Source organism: Pseudophryne corroboree, chromosome 4 (genome assembly GCF_028390025.1).
Source record: "Pseudophryne corroboree isolate aPseCor3 chromosome 4, aPseCor3.hap2, whole genome shotgun sequence".
In the NCBI taxonomy this organism is placed as follows: domain Eukaryota; kingdom Metazoa; phylum Chordata; class Amphibia; order Anura; family Myobatrachidae; genus Pseudophryne; species Pseudophryne corroboree.
In genome coordinates, this window is record NC_086447.1 from 555,144,066 (window position 1) to 555,170,610 (window position 26,545).

Below are 26,545 nucleotides of genomic sequence, written 5' to 3' on the forward strand. Positions count from 1 at the left end.
AACAAATTAAAATACAAACTTAAAGATAATAAAAATTACCATAATAAACATACTGTAACATGTTCTCAGAATTTACCTTTATGAAGAAAATTATTTAAATATAGCTATCAGCAAATGCAGTTCAAAAACAATATATTCCACAATTCTTGTCCAAAAGATTAAAATACAATTAGTGAAAACTTGATGCAAGTATTGAAAAGTATACACCTGGCTATAGGTAAAGAATACAGGAGTTTTACTCATTTAACAAACACCTGTGCTTTACCAAACCTTTTAAGAATTCCCACAAATAACTTAAAATAAGACCGTTGACTCTGCTGAATGGAGTTACTTGTAGACCTTACAGGAGATCTTATGGCCAGGATTTGTGTCCATGGATGTGTGTGTAAAACTTTAGACCTTGATGTAAGAACATGACAGACATGTACTCTTACCCTGGCACTGTTTACCCTGGCTACAGAATCCCTAGTATGCATTAAGAGAAATTGTTCAGATGCACAGTCTTTCTATACATCCTACCGAGACGATAAAATAACACTACAGTATGCATGAAGTGCTGATCTTTCTTTTGGGTGCTTGGGGAGTCATAGACACACTACTGAGACTAATAATCAGGTTTGGAATATTCTCAGGATTAAGGGTTAATTGGAATAAATCAAGAATTTTACCTTTTAATAGCAATATATTTTCTTGCAACAAACTTTTTAATACTTAGGCATATGGATATCGGTATCCCAATCTTATTATGTTTATTTAAAGATACAACCTCAAATTGATTATTTAAAGCACAAACTTAACACTTAAACAAATATGCCCTTATCTATGACAGGGTGAGTTAATTAATAGTCTGATCAGAAAATTAATATAAATGATACAACTAAAAAAGTATACTCAATATATGAAAGATAATAAGTTATTTTACAATGGCGTCTGTGGAGCAATCATGCAATTTCTTAATACTGAGGCAACAGGAGCAGGACAAAAAGAACTTTCTGAACTAACTGGAGCACAAGAGCTCCAATATACACTATAAAATTAAGATGCCTTAGGCAAGGTCACAACGAGTCCCTTCCACATAAGTATTGAGGGGAGCAACTGATGAGCAGTACATAGAAACAGCAAGAAAAGGACAGTTGTGTATTTCTCACTAGGAACATAAGGCATATGCCTAGGGGTGCCACTTGCTGGTGGTGGCGGCACAGTTGGCACCTCTGCATTAGAGCTCCAGAAGGTTGCTGGCCACCTGGAGGCTGGGTGGAGGGAGTGAAACTGTCAATGATGTAATGTGGATGGGGTGGCCAATAATATTGTGCCCAGGGGCAGTCTGACCCCACAATTCGCCCCTGGACCAGGATAAGCGTTCACTGCTGATTAGTTTTAACAATGCATTTGTAAATTGCTGTCAAAATTGCATAAAACTGAGAAACACTTAGCTTCTTCTCTTTTTAATTAATGAATTCATTTAACAAGTAAAGGGACCTGGACCAACCTCAGAACATTGTAATGGCCGCTCCCTGCTCCTGCACCTGCCCTGCACTGTCCCCCTCTCCGTCCTTCTCTCCACTCTTATTATGTTCCAGAATAAGTCATATTTACCTTCAAAACAGTCCAGAGCTCAACTGGATTTTGTTGTGAGCTTCTGCTGATCTCTGTATTCCACATAATTATCAGTCCAGAACTGTCTCCAGAAAACATGTACTTTCCTAAATAAAAATTGGAAATATTGGAAAACTTGTCAGTTTTAGAAAATTAACTGTACCAGTGAGACAGTCATGAATAACTGACTCAATTATACAATATGGTGTTGTGGACTATGTTTAGTTTATGATTTTAATTAAAATACTCAAACGTCATTATACAAATATTATTATCCATGAGTAACCAGCAATGATTCATCTCAATTATATCTATAAAAATGTATAGTTTTCTTTATAATCTGCAGAACAAAAATGGGATCTTTAAGTACACAATACATTCTTTTCTCCTAGTCCATTGTGGTACACTGGGACAATGGTGTATTGAGGTGTAACAACTAAAGAAAACCATGACTGAAGACCGAGCTCCTGCCTTCTATATACCCAAGCCAGGGAGCCTTGGTTATTTGACTAGCAAACCCAGAACAGAGGGGTATCAAACGATTAAAAAGAAGGGGAGGTTGAGAAACAAAGTTTTTGAACAACAAACAAATACATCCTAAATACTACTAGTGCACCTGGGAGGAAAACGAGCTTTCAAAATTGGACGAGAAGAGGCTTCCTTAGCTATCTTTATTTCTGAAGAACAAGTCTGCAAAGAATAAAATCAGCAAACCAAGGGAAAGTGGCTAGTATCCCCCAATGGACTACAGGAAAAGGATTAAACAGAAGTACAAATATCTCATTTTCTTTAACATTCATTGGGAGACAGTGGGACGATACCAAAGCATGCCACTACGAGCAGTAGCACAAGTCCACAGGTCTACAGATGTAGCCACGCTCATTTATCCTCCATGCGGCGTGTAGTGCGAAAAAAGCTGTGCTTGCTACTTTTTACACAGATGTACTATACAAGTGTGGCTTTTCAAATTACGAGAGTGTTATCTTTATGAGAATGAGTTTACTGAATTTCTTCCTGGGTCTCCCCATACCTTTAATAGGCAGCCTCTCGCACCCCCAATACCACTTCCCGTTAGATTGGTGATTTCACGGACTGGGTGTACTGCTCAGACAAACACAGCACGGCAGGTACACTATGTAAATGAAAGGCTCATGTTGGCTTTGGTTTGGGGGAAGGGAACCCAGAAGGCATATTCATTTGTAAGGCATGTTAGCATTGTGCATGCACCGTGAGATGCCTGGTGTGAGTGAGCCGTCAGTTCCCGGGCAGCTCTGCTAATGTCAGGTGTCTTTTTTTGCTGTAAATACATCTTATACGTATCACTATGCAAATAGGATGCCCAAGCAGATTCTACTGATTACAATGATATGCAGCATGTCTATATTCAGTGTAAGACTGTGGATGTATCTGCAGAGGAAATGCTACGTTACAGTGTTTTCCTGGAAACCGCACGCAGTCGCACACATAGTATAGGCATGCCACATATAATTTTCATCAGCGGAAGGTGCTTGTGCATCCTATTAGCATAGCGATGCATATAAGGTATTGCTGGTTGTGTGTTGTCATTGTTACAGTGTGTGATCACTTTATACAGCGATCCTGAGGCCCAGCGATCATTTGTAAGGCATGTTCGCATTGTGTGAGCACACTGCAGAAATTGATGATCGGCGCTTGCTGAACAATGTGTACTGCACAAGTCACAGTGTGTAATAAAATGAGACTTGCAATGTAAACATACAGTACAGTATATCCAGCATTAAATTGTTAACAGAAAATAGGATTTTAATACCTATAAATCCTTTTCTATGAGTCCGTAGAGGATGTTGGGGACACCAAAAGAACCATGGGTATAGACGGGATCCGCAGGAGAAAAGGGGCGTGACCTGGCTCCTCCCTCTATATCCCTCCTCAGACTCAGTTTGGAACTGTGCCCGGAGAGACGGACATTCCGAGGAAAGGAATTAACAAACAAGGTGAGAATTATACCAGCTCACGCCATAAACATGCCGAATAACATGGCATTCAACTGAACAAATGTCAACGGACATGAACAAAATTCAGCAACAAGCTGAAGAAACCATAACAAAACCTGTGTGTAACCAGAACTAAACTGCAGATACAGTACGCACTGGGACGGGCGCCCAACATCCTCTACGGTCTCATAGAAAAGGATTTATCGGTAGGTATTAAAATCCTATTTTCTATTTCGTCCTAGAGGATGTTGGGGACACCAAAAGAACCATGGGGTTTATACCAAAGCTCTATAGCGGGCGGGAGAGTGCGGATGACTCTGCAGCACCGATTGACCAAACTTAAGGTCCTCATCGGCCAAGGTATCAAACTTGTAAAATTTAGCAAATGTGTTTAACCCCGACCAAGTAGCAGCTCGGCAAAGTTGTAATGCCGAGACACCCCGGGCAGCCGCCCAGGACGAGCCCACCTTCCTAGTGGAATGGGCCTTCACCGATTTCGGCAACGGCAAACCTGTCGTGGAATGAGCCTGCTGAATCGTTTGACATATCCAGCGGGCAATGGTCTGCTTGGAAGCAGGACACCCAATCTTATTGGGAGCATACAGGATAAACAGAGACTCTGATTTCCTAACTAGAGCCGTTCTGGCGACATAAATTTTCAAAGCTCTGACCACATCTAGAGACTTTTCCTCAGCCAAAGCGCCAGTAGCCACTGGCACCACAATAGGTTGGTTAATATGAAAAGAGGAAACCACCTTTGGCAGAAATTGTTGCCGAGTTCTCAACTCTGCTCTATCTTCATGGAAATCAAATAAGGGCTCTTGTGAGACAAGGCCGCTAACTCAGACTCCCGCCTTGCGGATGACAATGCCAACAAAATGACAACCTTCCACGTGAGGAATTTCAATTCCACTTCACGTAAAGGTTCAAACCAATGTGATTGAAGGAATGTCAATACCACATTAAGGTCCCAAGGTGCCACAGGGGGCACAAAGGGAGGTTGTATGTGCAGGACCCCTTTTACGAAGGTCTGCACCTCAGGAAGTGAGGCCAATTGTTTCTGAAAGAAAATTGACAAGGCAGAAATCTGCACCTTAATGGAGCCTAATTTAAGGCCCGCATCCACTCCATTTTGTAGAAAAAGGAGAAACCGTCCAAGGTCAAACTTCTCCACAGGAGCTTTCTTGGACTCGCACCAGGAAACATATTTCCTCCAAATACGGTTAATAGTGCTTTGACGTCACACCCTTCCTAGCAAGAATAAGGGTAGGGATAACTTCACTGGGAATACCCTTTCGGCCTAAAATCTGGCGTTCAACCGCCATGCCGTCAAACGTAGCCGCTGTAAGTCCTGATAGACGAACGGTTCCTGTCGTAGCAGATCCTTGCGAAGAGGAAGAGGCCAAGGATCTTCGACCAGTAACGCCTGAAGATCCGGGTACCAAATTCTCTTTGGCCAGTATGGAACTACAAGGAGCGCTGGAATCTTTGTTTTTCTTAGAATTCTCAGAACCTTTGGGATGAGAGGAAGCGGAGGGAAAATGTACACCAACGGAAACACCCAAGGTGACGTCAGTGCATCCACCGCCGCCTGAGGGTCCCTGGACCTGGAACAATACTTCTGAAGTTTTCTGTTGAGGCGAGACGCCATCATGTCTATGTGGGGAACCCCCCAAAGACTTGTCACTATTGTGAAGACCTCTTGATGGAGGCTCCACTCTCCTGGATGTAGATCGTGTCTGCTGAGGAAGTCTGCTTCCCAGTTGTCCACCCCCGGAAGGAATATTGCTGACAGAGCGCTTGTATGTGTCTCTGTCCAACTGAGAATCTTTGTGGCCTCTGCCATGGCTGTCCTGCTTTTTGTGCCGCCTTGGCGGTTTATGTATGCTACTGCTGTCACATTGTCCGATTGGATCAGGACAGACCGGTTTCGAAGAAGATGCTCCGCTTGCAGAAGGCCGTTGTAAATGACCCTTAGCTCCAGAACGTTTATGTGAAGATGAGTCTCTGGACCTGACCATCTTCCTTGGAAGGTCACCCCTTGTGTGACTGCTCCCCAACTTCGGAGACTTGCATCAGTGGTCACTAGGATCCCGTCCTGGATCCTGAACCTGCGTCCCTCTAAGAGGTGAGAGCTGTGGAGCCACCACAGGAGTGAGATTCTGGTGTTGGGAGATAGAATTATTCTCCGGTGCATATGAAGGTGGGATCCGGACCACTTGTCCAACAGGTCCCACTGAAACACTCTGGCATGGAACCTCCCAAACTGAAGGGCTTCGTATGCCGCTACCATCTTCCCCAGCAACCGAATGCATTGATAAATGGAGACTGTTTTTGGTTTCAAAATGAGTTTTACCAAACTCTGAATTTCCAGAGCTTTCTCCATAGGAAAGAACACTCTCTGCTGGACTGTGTCCAGAATCATACCTAAAAACGCCAACCGGGTTGTTGGGATTAACTGTGATTTCGGCAAGTTTAAGATCCAGCCGTGCTGTTGCAGAATCGATAGGGACAGTGCAATGTCCTGTACCAACTTGTCTTTGGATTTCGCCTTTAACAGGAGATCGTCCAAGAATGGGATAATTGTAACTCCTCGCTTGCTGCGGAGAACCATCATCTCTACCATGACTTTTGTGAAAATCCTCGGAGCCGTGGACAGGCCAAACGGCAACGTCTGGAACTGGTAATGAGTATCCTGGATTGCAAACCTGAGGTACCTTTGATGAGGGGGATAGATGGGGACATGAAGGTATGCATCCTTTATGTCCAATGATACCATGAATTCCCCCTCCTCCAGACTGGAGATCACCGCTCTGAGAGACTCCATCTTGAATTTGAATTTTTTCAGGAAAAAATTTAGAGATTTCAGGTTGAGGATTGGTCTTACCGCGCCATCCGGCTTTGGTACCACAAACAGGCTTGAATAAAAACCCTCCCCTTGCTGTGCCAGGGGAACCGTGACCACAACCTGATTTTGACACAATTTTTGTATTGCTCCACAGACTAGAACTTTGTCTGGAAGAGAAGCTGGTAAGGTTAATTTGAAAAAACGGCGAGGGGGAACGACTTGAAACTCCAGTTTGTACCCTTGAGTCACAATTTGCAACACCCAAGGGTCTAGGTTCGAACTAACCCAGACCTGACTGAAGAGCTTTAGACGTGCCCCCACAGGTGCGGTCTCCTGTAGGGAAGACCTGGCGTCATGCGGTGGATTTGGCAGAAGCCGGGGAGGACTTCTGCTCCTGGGAACCCGAGGAGGCGGGTGTTCTCTTGCCCCTTCCTCTACCTCTGGTAGCAAGGAAGAAATTTCCTCGGCCTCTTTTATACTTGTTGGGCCGAAAGGACTGCATTTGATAGTGTGGTTTCTTTTGTTGCGCAGGGACATAAGGTAAATAGGTTGACTTACCCGCGGTGGCCGCCGATACCAAATCAGTAAGGCCATCACCAAAAAGTTCACCTCCCTTAAATGGAAGGGACTCCATATTTTTCTTGGAATCGGCATCAGCATTCCACTGGTGAGTCCAAAGCGCTCGCCTAGCCGCAACTGACATAGCATTAGCCTTAGCACACAGGAGGCCAGCATCTCTTGCAGCCTCTTTCAAGTACGCAGCCGCGTCCCTGATATAACCAAGCGTCACTAGGATGCTATCCCTATCAAGATTATCCAAATCAGAAGACAAACTTTCAGCCCATTTTTCAATAGCGCTACTTACCCACGCTGACGCAATAAGAGGCCTAAGCTGCGTCCCCGTGGTTGTAAAAATAGCTTTTAAAGTAGCCTCCTGTTTACGATCAGCCGGCTCCTTAAGGGTCGTCGACTGAGCCGCAGGGAGGGCTACCTGTTTAGACAAGTACGCTAGGGCCTTGTCAACTGTGGGTGGTGTTTCCCACTTTTCCCTATCAGCCGCGGGAAAGGGGTACGCCACCTTGATCCGGTTAGGAATTAGAAATTTTTTATCAGGGTTGTTCCAAATGCTATCAAAGAGGTCATTTAGTTCAAAACATGGAGGAAAAGCAACTGAGCGTCTCTTTTCCTTGTAAATAAGGACCCTCGTTTCAGGTGTAATAGGGTCCTCATCAATATGTAATATGTCTTTAACAGCTACAATCATATACTGGATACTCTTAGCTAATTTAGGATCTAATCTGGAATCAGCATAGTCGACATCAGCCTCAGAGTCTGTGTCGGTATCTGTGTCAACTAATTGGTCAACACCACGTTTGAGTGACCCCGGAGGGCCCTGGTGACATTAGCATTTAAAGCATTCAAAGTAGATAGCAGTCGGCGGTGCCGACAGGGCCACCCCCAAAACCTTTGGTGTCCCCAATAAATTATCCCCCTGAGAGGAATAATCTGTCTCAGACATGTCGTCCACTGAAAACAGCACCCAAATCAAAGCCCGTCAGGGAACACAAAGGGAAAAAGCCAGCTCACACCGCAGCGCCAAAATGCAGGTCTGAAAACACCCTCAAGTGCCCCAGAGCTGCAGCGCTAAATTTATCTATTAATTCTGCCCCCCCCCCCCCCCCCTCGTTTTTTTGTGCTCCTGGTACTTGCTGCTTGTGAGGAAGGACCAGTGCTGCTTGTGTGGAGAAGGAAATGGCGCCGAGTGAGCAGTGAGGAAGAAGCTCCGCCCCCATAATGGCGCGCTTCGTCCCGCTTAAATATACATTTATTTATCCTGGCGGGGGTTTTGGACTGTGCCTAGGCACTTTTAGTCCCAATAGCCAGCTTTTCTGAGGTAAACAGGCTCCCCAGGGCGCCTCCAACCCCTCCACCCCCAGCGCCCTGCACCCAGCGGTGTGTACTGTATGGAAGCCCGGCGCGCACTGTGCACTCGCTGTGCGGTACCTCTGTAATGCCGTCTTAGTGAAGAGAAGTCTTCTTTTCTTCTACATACTCACCTGTCTTCTGACTTCTGGCTCTGAAAGGGGGTGATGGCAGGCTGTGGGAGCGAGCATCCGAGAGTACCCGGCGTTCATCTCCCCTCAGGTGTGGAGGCATCCTGCCAGCAGCAGCAGAGCCCTGAAACTCATTAGAAGTGGGTCTAGACTGCTCTCCCCTCAGTCCCATGAAGCAGGGAGGCTGTAGCCAGCAGATCTCCCTGAAAATAAAAAACCTAACAGTCTTATCAGAGAAACTCAGTAGAGCTCCCCCAAGTGCCTCCGTCTCGCAGGGCACATTTTCTAAACTGAGTCTGGGGAGGGATATAGAGGGAGGAGCCAGGTCACGCCCCTTTTGAAAGTCTTAAAGTGCCCATGTCTCCTGCGGATCCCATCTATACCCATGGTTCTTTTGGTGTCCCCAACATCCTCTAGGACGAAACAGAAAAGTATTCTAAATTGTTTTTTAAACCATCTTGCCCTTTGCGGGAATTGAACGCTAACTCACAGGCATGGAAACCATCGGTGATACCACTATACCCAGAGAGCCATGGAGACAGGTGATTGAAACCTGTAGTGACATAGTAATGTCGCTCATTGTAATTTTACTTTTTTAAATAATGCTGTGTGTCCCAACTCTATTGCTGATTTCAAGAGCTGTGTAGAACTCTGGACTATGGGGGTAATTCAGATCTGATTGCTGCTGTGTGTTTTCGCACAGCGGGCGTTCAGATCTGAAGTACGCATGCACCACAATGCGCAAGTGTAACGGACAGCGGCAAAGGGGATCGCCGGTCAGCGACGGGTTTGTGCGAAGGATCCATTCGCATGGGCGTTCGAAAGGAGATTGACAGAAAGAGGGCGTTTGTGGGTGACAACTGACCGTTTTCAGGGAGTGTCTGCAAAAATGTAGGCGTGTCCAAGCATTTGAAGGGAGGGTGTCTGACGTCAAATCCGGTCCCGAACAGCCTGATGTGCTCGCAGTGGCTGAGTAAGTCCTGGACTGCGCAGAGACTGCACAAAATCAGTTTGTGCAGCTCTGCAACACATGCGTTCGCACACTTGCACAGCGAAAATAAACTCCTGCTGTAGGCGGCGACTATCTGAACGCAGGACAGCAAAAATTGCTGCCCAGCGATCAGATCTGAATTAGGCCCAATGGTTTTTTTTGTGTGAGTCGGAGCCTCTGAGCAAATATTTTTCTGTGTTCACATTTCTACTTAATGCAGAGATCATTTTATACAGTGCACCAGGGGAGCGTTCAGTTGTACTGTCGCTGGGTGCCTGCCATTCTGGTGATTTTGTACTCCGCCCTGCAGTATTACTGTATTAAAAAAAAGAGCTACTGTATTTACCGTGCACTGACCCACTCGTCAGGGCTTGCTACATTGTGCAGTCATGGCCAAAAGTTTTGAGGATGACACAAATATTAATTTTCACATAGTCTACTGCCCCAGTTTTATGATGCCAATTTGCACATACTCCAGAATGTCATGAAGAGTGATCAGATGAATTGCAATTAATTGCAAAGTTCCTCTTTGCCATGACAATGAACATAATCCCATAAACAACGTTTCCTCTGCATTTTAGCCCTACCACAAAAGGACCAGCTGACATCATGTCAGTGATTCTCTCGTTAACACAGGTGAGAATGTTGACGAGGACAAGGCTGGAGATGACTCTGTCATGCTGATTGAGTTAGAATAACAGAGTGGAAGCTTTAAAAGGAGAGTGGTACTTAAAATCATTGTTCTTCCTCTGTTAACCATGGTTACCTGCAAGGAAACACCTGCAGTCATCATCGCTTTGCACAAAAGGGCTTCACAGGCAAGGATATTGCTGCTAGTAAGATTGCACCTAAAGCAACCATTTATTGGATCATCAAAAACTTCAAGGAGAGAGGTTCAATAGTTGTGAAGAAGGCTTGAAGGACATCCAGCAAGTGCCAGGACTGTCTCCTAAAGTTGATTCAGCTGCGGGATCGGGGCACCACCAGTGCAGAGCTTGCTCAGGAATGGCAGCAGGTAGGTGTGTGTGCATCTTCACGCACAGTGAAGCAAATACTTTTAGAGGATGGCCTGGTGTCACGAAGGGCAAAGAAGCCACTTCTCTCGAAGAAAAACATCAGGGACAGACTGATATTCTGCAAAAGGTATATGGATTAGACTGCTGAGGACTGGGGAAAAGTAATTTTCTCTGATGAATCCCCTTTCAGATTGTTTGGGGCATCTGGAAAAATGCTTGTCCGTAGAAGGAAAGGTGAGCACTACCATCAGTCCTGTGTCATGCCAACAGTAAAGCTTCCTGATACCATTCATGTGTGGGGTTGCTTCTCAGCCAATTGAGTGGGCTCACTCACAATTCTGCCATGAATAAAGAATGGTACCCAAACATTCTCCAAGAGCAACTGCTCCCAACCATCCAAGAACAGTTTGGTGACGAACAATGCCTTCTACAGCATGATGGAGCACCTTGCCATAAGGCAAAAGTGATGAAGTGTCTCGGGGAACAAAATATTGAAATTTTGAGTCCATTGCCAGGAAACTCCCCAGACCTTAATCCCATTGAGAACAGTTGACAGGTTGTCAATCCTCAAAAGGTGGGTGGACAAACAAAAACCCACAAAATCATACAAACTCCAAGCAGTGATTATGCAAGAATGGGCAGCCATCAGTCAGTATGTGGCCCAGAAATTGATTGACAGCATATCAGGGCGAATTGCAGAGGTCTTGAAAAAGAAGGGTCAATACTGCAAATATTTATTAATTGTCAATAAAAGCCTTTGACACTAATGAAATGCTTGTAATTTTACTTCAGTATACCATTAGTAACATCTGACAAAAAGGTCTAAAAACACTGAAGCAGCAAACTTTGTGAAATCCAATACTTGGGTCATTCTCAAAACTTTTGGCCATGGCTGTACAGTATTCTGTATTTCCATGTCCATCTGCTTCTATTCAGCACTATACTGTAGTTTTCATTAGTGGAGCAATCGCCACCCAGTGGTGAAGCTGAGTATTGCATGCTGTGGATCCTCTAGTGCCTTATTACGCCTTACTTTGCCAACCTGCACTATTTGCATGGCGCGACTAGGACACCTGTATGGCGCAGCAGCAGCAACGATGAGCGTGGTTACCAGGTTCCCCTACTCAGTCTGGCAAATAAACAGAGACAACAACTGGTTCCCTTTTATAAGGCTGCTTACAGACAACTACTGTTATAACTTTGGCATCAATGCTGTCATCAGTAAAATAAGTTCGCACAAACAAAGAATAAATAAATAAATGTATAGACAAAGCTACTAACCATCTCTGGCTTCCTTGCTGGGGGAAATATAGGGGCAGGTTAAGGAACTTCAATATTTTTTTTCCCTTAAAGTGTCTGAGCTACTGCTTGCATCTCTATGCCCCATTATTCTAATGTTTGCGTAAAGCAGGTCTGGTCAACCTGTGGGTCTCCAGCTGTTGTGAAACTACACGTCCCAGCATGCCCTGCCATTGTTTTGCTATTAGGTAATGCTAAAACTGTGGCAGAGCATGCGGGGTAGTATAGTTTCATAGCAGCAGGAGAGCCATAGTTTGGCCAGGACTGCCCCAAAGCATGTTAGTGAAAGAACGTTAGTGTATGCTAGTGATCAACTTTAATTATTGGTCCAAGAAAGTTACTGGTTTCTGCATGCTGAATGTTCGCAGAACCATACAGTGTGCCATACACTGCTGTTCGGGTCATGCTAAACAGACCACATGACACACCAGGTACCAAGCGACTAAATGTGCATCTTATTCACATAAATAAATGATTCAAAGGGGCAAAACTACTTTGGCTTGCATGCACTGATCAATATGAAGTACAAGAGTTGCACATCTATGTGCGACTGAGTCTGAATCTGTGTAAGAAGGGCTCAGATGCGAGCAGCCGCAGCTTCTCCTCATGCATAGTTCCGTTGTGCTTCAACTGCAACTTTGTGAATGTTTAACACTAAGGGGGTCATTCCGAGTTGATCGCTAGCTGATAAAGTTAACTGCGCAGCGATGATGCAAAAAAACTGCACTTCTGCGCATGTGTATGCGACTACCCTGAATAGCAATCCATGCTGAATTAGGCCCTTAGTGCAATGTGCAACAGATATGTGTAAGGTCATTATCCTTATTAATCTATATGTTTGGTTAAGTAAAAATAAAATTAAATACATTTGCCTCCTTAATTAATAATCCGATATAGGAAGTGGTGCAAAAACACACAAAACAAACAACAATCATAAGGTATGCCTATGCCGATCAAACTGAAACAGACAGTAAAAATCTGAGTCTCAAATATGACCTTCCTAAGAAAGAAAACCTGCATTTGCATAAACTTCCTGGCTTTTTATTGTCTTTATAGGTGTTTGAGCCAATTTTGCAAATCTACGTTTTGCACACTAACAACCTGAACCCAAGTTAGAATGAGGCAGGTGAAAGCCAAAATCAACAGAAAACATAGCAGAGTTTTAATGAATATGGCCTCAGGGTTATTTTACTCCATGTAAATATGGGCACCTGTCTGCAGCAGGCTTCACGATAAATTCTACTCTTGTCATCTGTACCCATGAGTAAATGACTTGGGAACAGAGAGAGGCTTTATAATGATACTCTGTGACCGCAATAGCAAGCTTTTGTCACTTGCCAGAGTAACATGCAGTTTACAATTAAAGTGTCAGATAATCTTTAAGTTCAAGCATTTTAAATTAACGTTGTTCTCCAGTGTAACCAAAAAGTTTTTTTTAATTTTTGTAAGCACTGTTAACAAAAAAATAAATAAATTAGAAATAAGATGTTGCATAGACAATTTTGTACACAGTTTCAAAAGCAATCTGCAACTGTGCTAGAGAAAAAGGATTACAGCATGTTTATTAAAATAATATTATTAAAAAGCATATTCAGACACCATGTGAATAAATTCTCATGGTTGTTATCAGTGTTAAGGTGCCCATACAGTTATGAGATAATTGTGCTATCCTTCGATCTCGACCACATCTGTGAGAGAAATCGAAGGATTGTATGCACATTTTAGGTACCCTGAGACGCGATGCGCGGGCACGCCGGTCGAATATCGCGTCTCAAGATATTATGTGCTGCACATAATATTTCTCGCATCGCAGTGCGATCACATGTGGTTTTAAACCCACATGAGATATATCGCACTGCGATGTGCGATGGGCACCCGCCAGGAGCGGCCAGAGGCCGCTCCCACTCTGCGGTGACGTGCCCATCACGTGATTACCATGCGATCTATCGCTTGATCGCATGGTAACTACTTTGGCAGTTCAGGTGCGATTTGATCGCACCTGAACTGCCGGTGCGATGCCCCGCGATGTCGCGTCGCAGGGCATCGCACAAGTGTATGGCCAGCATAAGAACTATTTAGTGCACTGTCCACACAGGAACCGGGCTATCACTATTAGTCCCTGCATAGCATAGTAATGAGGAACCATAGTGAATGGCTCCCATCTGTTACTGTAGATCACACATGCGCAGCATTCAATATAGAACAATATGCATGAGAAGGAATGTTCCCTAGTCTACTCACAAAGCTTAATGAGAGTGGCAGCCTTTGAATTCTGTAAAGGTGTGCACACACAGTGAGATAAATCTAAGGTTTTGACTATATAGTCAAAATCTTAAGGAAAGTTAGTGCATATCTCAAGGTGTTAGGCAGCTTGCGATACAGATTCGATCCTGATGCGCACTCCCGTGGGGTCGGTATCGTAAGGCTAGATAGACTGCACAGGCAAGTCAATCTTGACTATCTAGTGTACTAGCTAGTACAAAGTATAGTCAAAATTGGCACTTAGTCAAAATCGTACATAGACAAAATTGAAAGTACAGATAGTCAAAATCTGTACTATCTGTGCGATCTGGGCTCTGGGGAAGTTCAAGGGAAATTGCATAGTCAAAATCGGGCACAGCAAGGATCTCACCGTGTGTACATACCTTAAGAGCCAGATTGAGGTGGGAATGTATCAAAGCCTGGAGAGAAAAAAAGTGCCAACCAATCAGCTTCTGTCACTTTACAGACTGTTTTTTTAAAAATGGCAGGAGCCTGTTGGTTTGTACTTCCTCTCTCTCCAAGCTTTCAAATATCTCCCCCTGAATCTCTATACTATGCCCATACCTTGTTGTATATTTCTAAATGCTGTAATATCAGCTCATACAGTTCTGTATGTCACAGCATATATACACATCCTGACTAACGAAAAAGAAATGTCTCCCCACAGAGGATTTAGATATGAAATGTGAAAACAAAAGTAGCAGAACCAAAAACAACAGACTCATTATATATGTGTAACTAAACACTCAGTCAGTGTAACCTGTAACAGAATACACATATCAGGTCTCCCTACAAATACTTGTCATATAAAAGATATTTGCACTTACTAATGTAAGTGACAAACAAAAGGTAATGTAAAAACCCACATGGCCCAGTTTACCCAACAGGCACAAACACATTTACTATTTTCGTATGTTATTATTTATTGTTTCAATCTGTCACTTGCACATTTATGTAATATTTCTGGATTATCTCTATTTTTCATACTCTCTTGTGCATTACGTAATTGTACAAAACAAAACAGAAGATTCTTATCAGGGAAACAAAAAGACACCTCAAGTTTGAGAGTCACATCTTAAAATACTTTGTAAGCACTCTCAGGCAACTTATTGCCATTTATTAACATTTACTAATATAAATGTTAATAAATGCTTTCCAAATACCAAAACCATCATTCCGTTCCTCTACCTTTCAAGCATACATGGTTTACTATGGGATACACATTCAAAATAGAGGAAAAGCTATTTAATTTATCCTGAAAATAAACTTACCGTCTGCATCAAAACACAGTGAATTGATGAAACTTTTATGGCCATCAAACTCTTGAACAAGCTGGCCATTAATTTCCTTCACTTTCACATTCCACACTCTAATTACAGCATCGTAGCATCCAGTCACTGCCAGATAATCAGACATTGGATGCAACTTAGCTGTGTATACAAATGAAGGATGAGGTAACACTTTTGAAGCAGATGAAGATCCATTCCCAATTCTCCACAATCTGAAGGAAAAGCATAAAGCAGATAAAGGTTAGTAGAGCGTTTACCAAAGTGGGCAGTGATGATTTACCATAGATGGGTGCTAAGAGGCTTCAGGAATAAGCATACTGAGAATAGAAACATCATATGGGGGGTATTCAATTAGCTCCAACAATTTCGGAGCTATAGAATTCGCCCCCCTGCATATTCAATTGTGGTCCGTTTTCGCCCGTTTTTAAGGCATTTTCGCCAATGCCTTTTTACGTCTTTTTTTTTTTTTTGAAAAGGCACTGGTAAAAATGCCTCAAAATCGTCTAGAACGGCCTGCGTTTTCACCTGCATAGGTGCAAAAACACATGGATTTGCTGATCCACATTTTTATCGCTCCTGCTGAATTTTTCGCCTAGCCGAAAAAATGGCCCTGCTATTGAATAGGGCAAATCCCCATTCACCCATAAAAATAGCGAAAAGTTAAGTTTTTTCGCCTAGGCGAAAAAAAGGCCCTAATTGAATAGCCCCTATGAGTTTAATTATGAATAAAGTCAAACCTCAAAATATATCCTCTATAATATACAAATAAACACATCCATTTATTTATCTTCCTACTCATCCATGTTTCTCTCTCACCCCCTATATACATCAGATTGGAGAGGGACTCGGGAGGCAGGGTGGTTGTTATGGGGCACGACAGAGCAGAACGGGCGGGTGGAGGGGAGGCGGAGAAGCGGATAAAGAGTTGTCAAGGCCTGATAAAATAGGGGGTGAAGATATAAGTTCTGAAGCACCTGACAAGTAAGATCTCTTTTTTTTTTTACTATTTTAGCAATGTAGCAGCCCGATGAATACGCCTATGGCACTACTTGCCTGCTTACTCATTTATCATAATACAATAAAAACATCAATCATCAGACTCCTACATCATAACTACATAACTACAAACAATGAGGAACTAGTATTGTTTCATTAAGCCCAGGAAATGTTGATTTTGAGTAATGGCCTCAATGAGTCTGGGGGTTTTTATGAAGCCAAAGGGCGGTGGTACCATTGTTTGTACAACACAGCAGGTTGGCTGGTTCCATAACAAAGCAGGGTTGCGATGACCAAGTTAACAACAATTAATTTTCCCTAAAATAATCAGTTTGTGGAAATAACTAATTCCTCAATATGTTTCAGATCCCTAGGACAGCAGTTCTTTGGAAGGTATTTCAGGAGAGCCCAGATAGACAACGGGGCTGAACATTAGTATGAGCTAACACTGACAGCACTACTACTACTTGGTTACAAACTACCACTTTCTGTTGATATTAACACTTGTTGTACATACTACTAGATTAATGTAATGATTTAAATAACCCATCAGGTATACTGTATAATATCTAATTGTTAATACCTGAAATCCCCAGAGTAATGGGACAATGGGGCAGATGTATTAAGCCTGGAGAAGTGATAAAGTGGAAGGTGATAATGCATCAGCCAATCAGTTAGGAGCTGATTGGCTAGTGCGTTATCACCTTCCACTTTATCACTTCTACAGACTTAATACATCTGTACCCCACTCTCTAACGCTGTAGGCTAAGCTGCCCAGGTTTCTCAGATTCTTAAGGCCCATATAGACGGGCCGATGTGGAAGAGATGTGTGCTGAGCGAACCGCTCAGCACACTTCTCTCCCACCGCTCAGCACAGCGCGATGTGTGCTGAGCGTGCGGGAGGAAGACGGGGGGGGGGGGCCTCATTTCACCCAGCAGGTGAAGTGAGCGACCCGCTAGATTGGCCTATCTAGCACCAGCGATAGCGATGTGCGGGGCTGCGCACCGCTATCGCTGTAGGGGGTACACACGGAGCGATAATGCTTAAATTCTAAGCAATCTAGTCAGATTGCTTAGAATATCGCTCCATGAGTACCCCCCTTTAGTTTGTTGTTCCAGGTAATATTTTATAAGAGATACCTATATTTGGGGGGTTTTCCCGCATATGCTGATTTTTATTATGTGTTCCAGGCCTTGGGAATAGACTTTAGATATGTTTGGGTGTTTGAGATAAGCCTTCAATCCTTATTTAAGCCATTTTTATTAGGAACACCTGGTCAAAGGATTTAATTAATAAGGGCACTGTTGCTTCTATTGATAGGTTCTAGTGTACGAGTTTATGTCAGGAAGCACGGCTGTTAGTTTGGACCAGGGCCGGCTCAGGGTCTTTTTGCGCCCCGGGCGGCCATAGGGTGTGTGGCTTCATACAGGGGGCGTGGTCAGTTACGCCCCCTGTACAGTAGTAGCGCCACTGACATGATGAGCGGTGTGCGATGACGTCAACGCGCACCGCACAGCAAAGGTCCTCTCCACGAAGTAAAACTAGACGCTACGCGTCTAGTTCCCTTCGTGGAGAGGACCTTTGCTGTACGATGACGTCAACGCGCACCGCACATCATTACAGAAAAGGTCCTCTCCACGAAGGGAAACCTTCACAGCGGGCAGCCCACGAAGGGAAACTAGACGCATAGCGTCTAGTTTCCCTTCACAGCGGGCAGCGGGGGGCACAGCAGCAGCGGATCTTACCGTGGTGCGGCGCCCTCCGGATGGCGCCGGCACCCTCCGGATGGCGCCGGCACCCTCCGGAAGGCGGCGCCCCGGGCAAAAGTCCTGCTTGCCCGTGGCAAGATCCGCTACTGGTTTGGACATAATAGTCTTCAATACTTCTTCTGAAGAACAATATTACTTTTGTGTTCACTTTTTAGGAAGAACCTTTTCTGTAAAGACAATGCGTGCCTGAACAAGACTTCCAGTGTTTGTGTCTTGTTTCATCCAACAAAACAAACAGGCTAAAACCATATTCTGAAGTTCAATATCAAACTGACCTCACTGTACAATCAGAAGAAGCGGAAAGTAAGTGCTCATCATCCTTGGACCAACACAGGTCATATACAGAACTAAGGTGACCATGAAGCTCTCTGAGATACTGTCCAGAGGGAATTTCATACACTGTAAGAAGAAAAACATACATACAAATGTTTAGAATGCATTTTTTTTTTTCATTTGAGTCTAGGCTTTCTTTATATAAAAAAAAAAAAAAAAACACCTCTGATCCTATATATTCTTTTACAATGATTTTAAAATAGTGTGTAAAGGGTCTGGTTTAGAGTAGGGTCTTTGCATCACAAAATAAACTGTGTCTGCAACGGTCACTTTTTCTATCTGCATTTTGAGCAACTTAAACTAAAGAGAAAAGTCCAGAGTAGAGATATGTATGCAAGTCATCATCATCATATTCAAATAAACTTGCACAAGGCTTATATGTAACCAATTATTCTTTTACTCTTAACAATTAAGTAAATAATACAGTGTAGTCATTTATTTCTAATGGTGTCACACTGCCATCTGGTGGCCTTTCTGCAAATGGGAATTTATCTATATACTGTACTTGTGGGACCTAATTTTTTCCTCCTAATGAATTACAATAAAATACAAAAGTACATAAAAAGGAGTGTTAAGGATAAAGTATAGGCAAGAATAATGTTATGATAATACACTATTTCCTTAGCATTGTTATATGAATCAAGTGGCATATTGTATGCATACATATAAACTTTTTGCAAATACACATACTTCATACGCTATGTTCATGTTGCCATTCTAGATATTGAGGACCCTATTCAGTAAGAGTTGCAGATTCTGCTTTTTAGCAGAATCTGCAACTGCTTTTATAGCAGGGCAAGGCTGCCCAGCATGCTAATCGTCAGCCAGCGATGCGATTGCAAAACAAATGTGATTGCATCACTGAGGCAGTAATTAAGGAAGAGCCCCTGCAGACGCCATTTTTCGGGGTGCAGCGGCAGCATGTGACGGCGCGTGGATGCCCCGAAAATGCCCCCCCCCCCCACTGTCAATCATTCAGGGATGAAATCCTTCAGGGATTCAATTTCATAGTGACTCCTCGCACATGCGCACTGCTGTATGCATTCACGTAGTAATTGCAACGGCTATTGATTGAGGGCCGTTATATGCACTGTGATAAATGCACTGGTAAAGTGATAAATGGAGATATGTTTGTCCAGGCTTTTGACCTATGTCATTTAAACCTCCAGGAAATGTTAGTTCTGCTAAACAGACTTGATTATAGGGTTTGGGTTAAGGTCTAAAAACCCGAAATGTGCGTTATAGGTGGAGCCCTTCCTTCTCTTTCACATCCATATTACCAAGCCCCTTATCCGGCTTCCAGTAAAAGTCCAAACTCTAATCTGGTCTGTTTAGCAGAACAGACATTTCCTGGGGGTTAACATCATACAGGTCAAAAAGCTGGAACAATATCTCCCGTTTATCACTTTACCAGTGCTTTTATAACAGTACATTAATTATAAACATATAAACTTTTATTAAATAATATGCACAATCTGACTGTTTAGAACAACATATCTTTTTAGAATGTATAAAATAAAACATGTAATAAAAGGTCACAGATAAATCAGTTTGGCAACTCAATAACTAAACTTGAAACCGCACTGACTGTCCCTCTTTCTGCTCTTTCAGATTCTTTAAAATACATTTTAAGTTCGTACTATGGTGCAGATTTAATTACCCGGAAGTTGTGTTATGTAGTTTCTTCTCCCGGGTAAAATACCTGAAACTATTCAATAAGAGACCCATGACCAGCCCCAAGGCAGCACTTAATGTTTATTTAAGGAAAAATTAAGGCACTAACAAAGCTCAGTGTCCTTAGAGAAAGACGATTAACAAGTAAATTAGATTAGCTATACAGTAGCTTATAGAGAGCTGATGAGCTAAACAAAGCTTCCAACAGAAACAATTGAGAGAATTGTACTAGTTCAGGTGTGCTGTTAGAACAAGACAGACTGGATTAACCTAGACGCAGAAAAGGCCTTTGACAAAATCGCCTGGCCTCACCTCGATCGGGTCCTGCGCCATGAACATTTCGGAGAGAAGTTTTGTGGTCTTGTCAACTCCCTCTATACTACCCCTACTGAGCAAGTGATGGTCAATAATATTTCCTCCTCTCCTTTCATCCTCGAAAGGGGAACTAGACAGGGATGCCCCCTTTCTCCCCTCCTTTTCAATTTGGCCTTAGAACCCTTTATACGCCACATTATTAATTTAACTAGTTTCAGAGGCATCTTGATTGGTACTCAGGAATTGAAAATGATAGCATTCGCGGATGATATCCTTCTTCTTACTTCAAATCCCAAACAATCAATCCCGGCACTACAAGAAGCTATAACCCGCTTCTCTTCTTTTGCAGGCTTTTCGATTAACTATGACAAGTCTGAAGCCTTAGCTATATTTCGACAAGCCACTGTAGGCTGGGACCCTTCCTTTCCGTTCCGATGGGCCCCCACCCATCTCACTTATCAAGGCGTTCAACTACCCGCAGACCCTTCCCTTCTTTATTCCTACAATGTCCAACCTATTCTTACTAAAATTCAAATTGAGCTAGGTCTCTGGCAAAACTTCCCTCTCAACCTCCTAGGACGATGTAAACTTGTCAAAATGGCTAGCTTTCCCAAATTGCTCTATGTACTGCAGATGGTCCCTGTATTACTCACCAAATCGGACCTATCCCTCCTTAATGCGCACATATCTAAGTTTATATGGGCCAACAAACGGACTCGGCTAAGTTTCCTCAAGCTGTCCCAATCAGTACAAAATGGAGGGCTAAACCTGCCTGATATAGAGCAATACAATAGGGCCTGCCTCCTCCGCATAGCCATGGACTGGCTCAGCTCCACGAATGTCTTCACTGACTCGGTTCTGGACTCTCAACTATGTGCCCCCCTGTCCCTTAGTTACATTCTACACGCCAGTAATGCCACTTTGAAGACGCCTCACCTTGTCAATGCCCTCTTAACCTCTACTATCTTAGCATGAAAAAGGTCTAGGAAATCATTAGACATACATTGTCTTCATTCTCCGTTTCTTCCTTTTCTGGGGAACTTAGACTTTCACAACGGACGGGCCTCTTTTCCTTTCAACTGCTGGCATACGGCAGCAATCACACACATTCGCAATCTTCTCAACTCCTCACATGAATCACTCACCTTCACCGAAGCTATAGACAAATATAACATTAACCCCAACCATGGCTTTTATTATTTTCAGGCCTCCCATTATATACGTTCAATTCTGGCACGACTTGATGCTAAGGATTTTCTCAACCCCCTTGATACGCTCCTACACTCCGGCACATACTCTATATCAACTATATACTCTTGAATACTCACGGACATTATCCCCTCTTCCGATCTTATACAACTTACAAAATGGTCATCCCAAATTCCTTCTTTATCCCCGGAAGCGGTATTAGACTGCTTTAACACATCTTTGAGGCTTATTCCAGCGAGTGTCTATCAGGAAATGTCATATAATATTTTACATAGGGCTTACATCTCCCCAAAACGAAGTCACTTGATGGGCCTCTCGGAGTCTGCAGCATGCGTTAAATTCTCCACACCAGTAGCCGACATTATGCACTGCTTTTGGCACTGCCCTCACATATAAACATTTTGGGGCGAACTGCAAGCATACAGCTCCTCCTCATTAGGTATTGATTTTCACTGCACCGCCTCTTGGGCTCTTTTTGGTTACCTCCTCGACCAGCCAACCATTCCCTCTACCGACAAAAAATTAGTGACACTTTTATCAGCTGTGGGGAGAAAAGCTATTCTCCAGCAGTGGATACACGCTACTCCCCCCTCTCTACCCATGGCCACCTCCAGACTGCTCTTCCTTTTCACCATGGACTGGTTGGAGACCTCTCTTGATAAAGAGACTCTTACCCCTGCATTATTCCTCTGCTGGGGTAAATATATTCACACACTACCCACATCCACTAAACGAGCCATCCAACAAAGCTTTCACTACACTACATGGTACTGTCATCAACTTTTAGACCATAGACCCCCTATTTCTCTTCCATAACTAGATACGATGAGAGCTCTCCCTCTACTCTCTGTGGCAACTCTCTTTCTTTCTTACTCTACCTCCCCGCCCCCGTCTCACATTGCCCCTTCTTTAATTTCTCTTTGATCTCCAGTACTCATATCCTTTTCCTTCTTTTTCTTTCTCTGCCCTGACGTTCTTTTCATGGATGGGTTGAGGACCCCCTTGTTTTGGCGGACAATGTTTTAGTTAAGTTTATTATTTTTGTTCCATGTTGAAGGACACCTTGATATAAATATAGCTTAATATAATATTGGACCTGTCATGGTTTTGTAGAGGTGTATCTTCACTTCTACACCTATTCATATCATTCTATTGCACTATGTACTGGTCACTTTTTTCTAGTCCATATGTTTAATATTTGAAAATGGAAAATGTGAGGTTTAATTGGGATTGTACAGCGGCCGCTCTATATTTCCTCGCTCATATATTCTTAGTATTGTATACTAGGCTTTGTACCTATTACTTGTATTGCTCATTTTGGTTTATACATGTACCTCAATAAAATATATTTGGAAAAAAAAAAAAGAACAAGACAGATTGTTATTCCAATATCCCAAACATTACATTTTCTAATATTTTCCTATTAATAAAGCTGTGAAGTAGTTCAGTTTTTTGCTGCATTTCTTTAACTTTTTTTTTTGTTAAATATATTTATTAATGAAGAAATGTCACACTCACATGACAGCATATAAATAATGAAAAATACAGGATAGCACAAAATATCTGTTTCAATACAATCCACAATGCAAAATAAGAATACAAAAAAAAAAACAGTTCAACGTGTAGAGGAATGAGCCTTAATGGATGTAACAGGCCCAGTGAGTAATAAAGTAAGAAGCATTGAGGGCCTGGCTAAAATGGAGGGGAACCCCTTGTGAGGACTTCAGTGTTATACCACGTAGTAAGTCCAACCACTTTGCGTATGCATTCTCTAGTAGAGGACGATAGGGTAGCAATGTAAGGCAGCCATATTGTAAAGAAATTGGAAGAGTAGGATTCTGCATTGAGAGGACACTCCACCAAGTCCATTTGGTAAATATATGACAGTCGAAGGAGCATAAGGGTAATGGTCACTGGATCTTTTATTGTCATTGTGACAATATAGTCTTTTTGGAAGCTGCCGCTATAAGAGCTAATAACAATTTAGTTCCCTTAGAGAATGAGGAAAAACGAGTGTCATAACATTTCCAAAACGCCCAGGACAGAGTTGCAGTGAAGGGAATATGGAAGGTAACACTGATATAATTACAGGTATCTGTCCAAAATGCTTGAATAATGGCGCAGGACCAAAGACAATGAACAATATCAGCATCAGGTGAGGAACACTTGACGCAATGGGAATTATCGGCTATACCTGTAAGATATCGTAGGCGGGGAATATAATACGCCCTGTGAAAAAAAATGTAAGTGCATTTCTGTATACGAAGAAGAAACTAAACATTTGTTAAGCAATGTGTACCAATGAATTACAGTTTGGAGGTCAGTTCCAGGTAGAGTATCTTTCCATTTAGCCATACCTGTAGATAAACTGGACAAATCTAACTTACGACTGGTACATGTATATGTTAAGCACGTGGAGTAAGGAGAAAGTATGTTCAATCTTAGTTGGTTGTATAGGGAAAAAGTGAGATCAGCAGGTTGTAAACGTGAAAGCAGGTGCATAGTAAAGCTTTGCACTTGAAAGTATGCAAAAAGAGGAAAATTAAGATTTGGGTATTTATGTTTCAGTTGGGACAAAGTAAGGGTCACTAATAGAACATACTGTACAGAGATACTAAGGACGGTGATTTTGCATCCAGGAACTTAGGGGGAGCTTTTTTTATCTCTCTCCGTTATACTTAGAAAGATTACAATGGAGAGAGATAAACGCTCCTCCCTAAGTTCCTGGATGCCAAATCACGGTCCTTAGTATCTCTGTACAGTATGTTCTACTAGTGTACTAATTAGCACAAACAGCTTGTAACGTACAGCGGCAAGATTAATCTTTCTATAGAATTAATCTATGAAAAGCAAGCACTTTCACCTGCTTGGATTACGGTCATTTGGTCGACAAGACTTAGGTCGACAATCATTAGGTCGACCACTATTGGTTGACATGCATTAGGTCGACATGGTCATTAGGTCGACATGTACTCGGTCGACATGGAAAAAGGTCGACATGAGTTTTTCACATTGGTCTTCATTTTTTGACCTTTTTCATACTTTCCGATCCATGTGGACTACAATTGGGAATAGTAACCTTGCCCGAAGTATAGTGAGCGAAGCGAGGGGACACGGTGCACTAATTGGGGTTCCCCGTCACTTTGCGAAGAAAACAACATTAAAAATAAGAATTTACTCACCGGTAATTCTATTTCTCGTAGTCCGTAGTGGATGCTGGGTACTCCGTAAGGACCATGGGGTATAGACGGGCTCCGCAGGAGACTGGGCACTCTCAAAAGAAAGATTAGGTATTATATCTGGTGTGCACTGGCTCCTCCCTCTATGCCCCTCCTCCAGACCTCAGTTAGGGAAACTGTGCCCGGAAGAGCTGACATTACTAGGAAAGGATTTGGAATCCAGGGTAAGACTCATACCAGCCACACCAATCACACCGTACAACTCGTGATAACTATACCCAGTTAACAGTATGAACAATAACTGAGCCTCTCTCAACAGATGGCTCATACAATAACCCTTTAGTTAAGCAATAACTATATACATGTATTGCAGAGAGTCCGCACTTGGGACGGGCTCCCAGCATCCACTACGGACTACGAGAAATAGAATTACCGGTGAGTAAATTCTTATTTTCTCTGACGTCCTAGTGGATGCTGGGTACTCCGTAAGGACCATGGGGATTATACCAAAGCTCCCAAACGGGCGGGAGAGTGCGGATGACTCTGCAGCACCGAATGAGCAAACTCAAGGTCCTCCTCAGCCAGGGTATCAAACTTGTAGAATTTTGCAAAAATGTTTGAACCCGACAAAGTAGCAGCTCGGCAAAGTTGTAAAGCCGAGACCCCTCGGGCAGCCGCCCAAGAAGAGCCCACCTTCCTCGTGGAATGGGCTTTTACTGATTTAGGATGCGGCAGTCCAGCCGCAGAATGTGCAAGCTGAATCGTGCTACAGATCCAGCGAGCAATAGTCTGCTTTGAAGTAGGAGCACCCAGCTTGTTGGGTGCATGCAGGATAAATAGCGAGTCAGTTTTTCTGACTCTAGCCGTCCTGGAAACAAAGTTTCAGGGCCCGGACTACGTCCAGCAACTTGGAATCCTCCAAGTCCCTAGTAGCCGCAGGCACCACAATAGGTTGGTTCAAATGAAACGATGATACCACCTTAGGGAGAAATTGGGGACGAGTCCTCCATTCTGCCCTTTCCATATGGAAGATCAGATATGGGCTTTTACATGACAAAGCCGCCAATTCTGACACACGCCTAGTCCAAGCTAAGGCCAAAAGCATGACCACTTTCCACGTGAGATATTTTAGCTCCACGGTCTTAAGTGGCTCAAACCAGTGGGATTTTAGGAATCCAACACACGTTAAGATCCCAAGGTGCCACTGGAGGCTCAAAAGGGGCTGAATATGCAGCACCCCTGTAACAACGTCCGAACTTCAGGCAGTGAAGCCAGTTCTTTTTGAGAGAAAAAAGGGATAGGGCCGAAATCTTGGCCTTTATGGATCCTAATTTTAGGCCCATAGTCACTCCTGACTGTAGGAAGTGCAGGAATCGACCCCCCCTGGAATTCCTCTGTAGGGCCTTCCCGGCCACACACCAAGCAACCTGTTTTCGCCATATACAGTGAAAAAGTCTTGCTGTCACGTCTTTCCTAGCCTTTATCAGCGTAGGAATAACTGCATCCGGAATGCCCTTTTCCGCTAGGATCCGGCGTTCAACCGCCATGCCGTCCAACGCAGCCGCGGTGAGTCTTGGATCAGACAGGGTCCCTGTTGCAACATGTCCTGACTGAGAGGCAGAGGCCATGGGTCCTCTGAGAGCATTTCTTGCAGTTCCGGGTACCGAGTCCTTCTTGGCCAATCCGGAGCAAAGAATATTGTTCACACTCCTCCGTTTATTACAATTCTCAGCCCTTGGGT

General features: G+C 43.3%; 1 protein-coding gene across 6 annotated transcripts in view; it reads right to left on the minus strand.

The window, feature by feature from the left end:
• The window catches only part of AHI1 (Abelson helper integration site 1), a 688,430-nt gene that overhangs the window by 480,570 nt on the left and 181,315 nt on the right, over window positions 1-26,545 (minus strand). For all 6 annotated transcript variants that reach the window (XM_063917381.1, XM_063917377.1, XM_063917376.1 and 3 more), the window contains 3 exons: window positions 18,370-18,493; window positions 15,311-15,540; window positions 1,597-1,703 (listed from right to left, as the gene is read on the minus strand). In XM_063917381.1, the coding sequence (XP_063773451.1) occupies window positions 1,597-1,703; window positions 15,311-15,540; window positions 18,370-18,493 (461 nt within the window). The remainder of the gene's footprint in view (window positions 1-1,596; window positions 1,704-15,310; window positions 15,541-18,369; window positions 18,494-26,545) is intronic.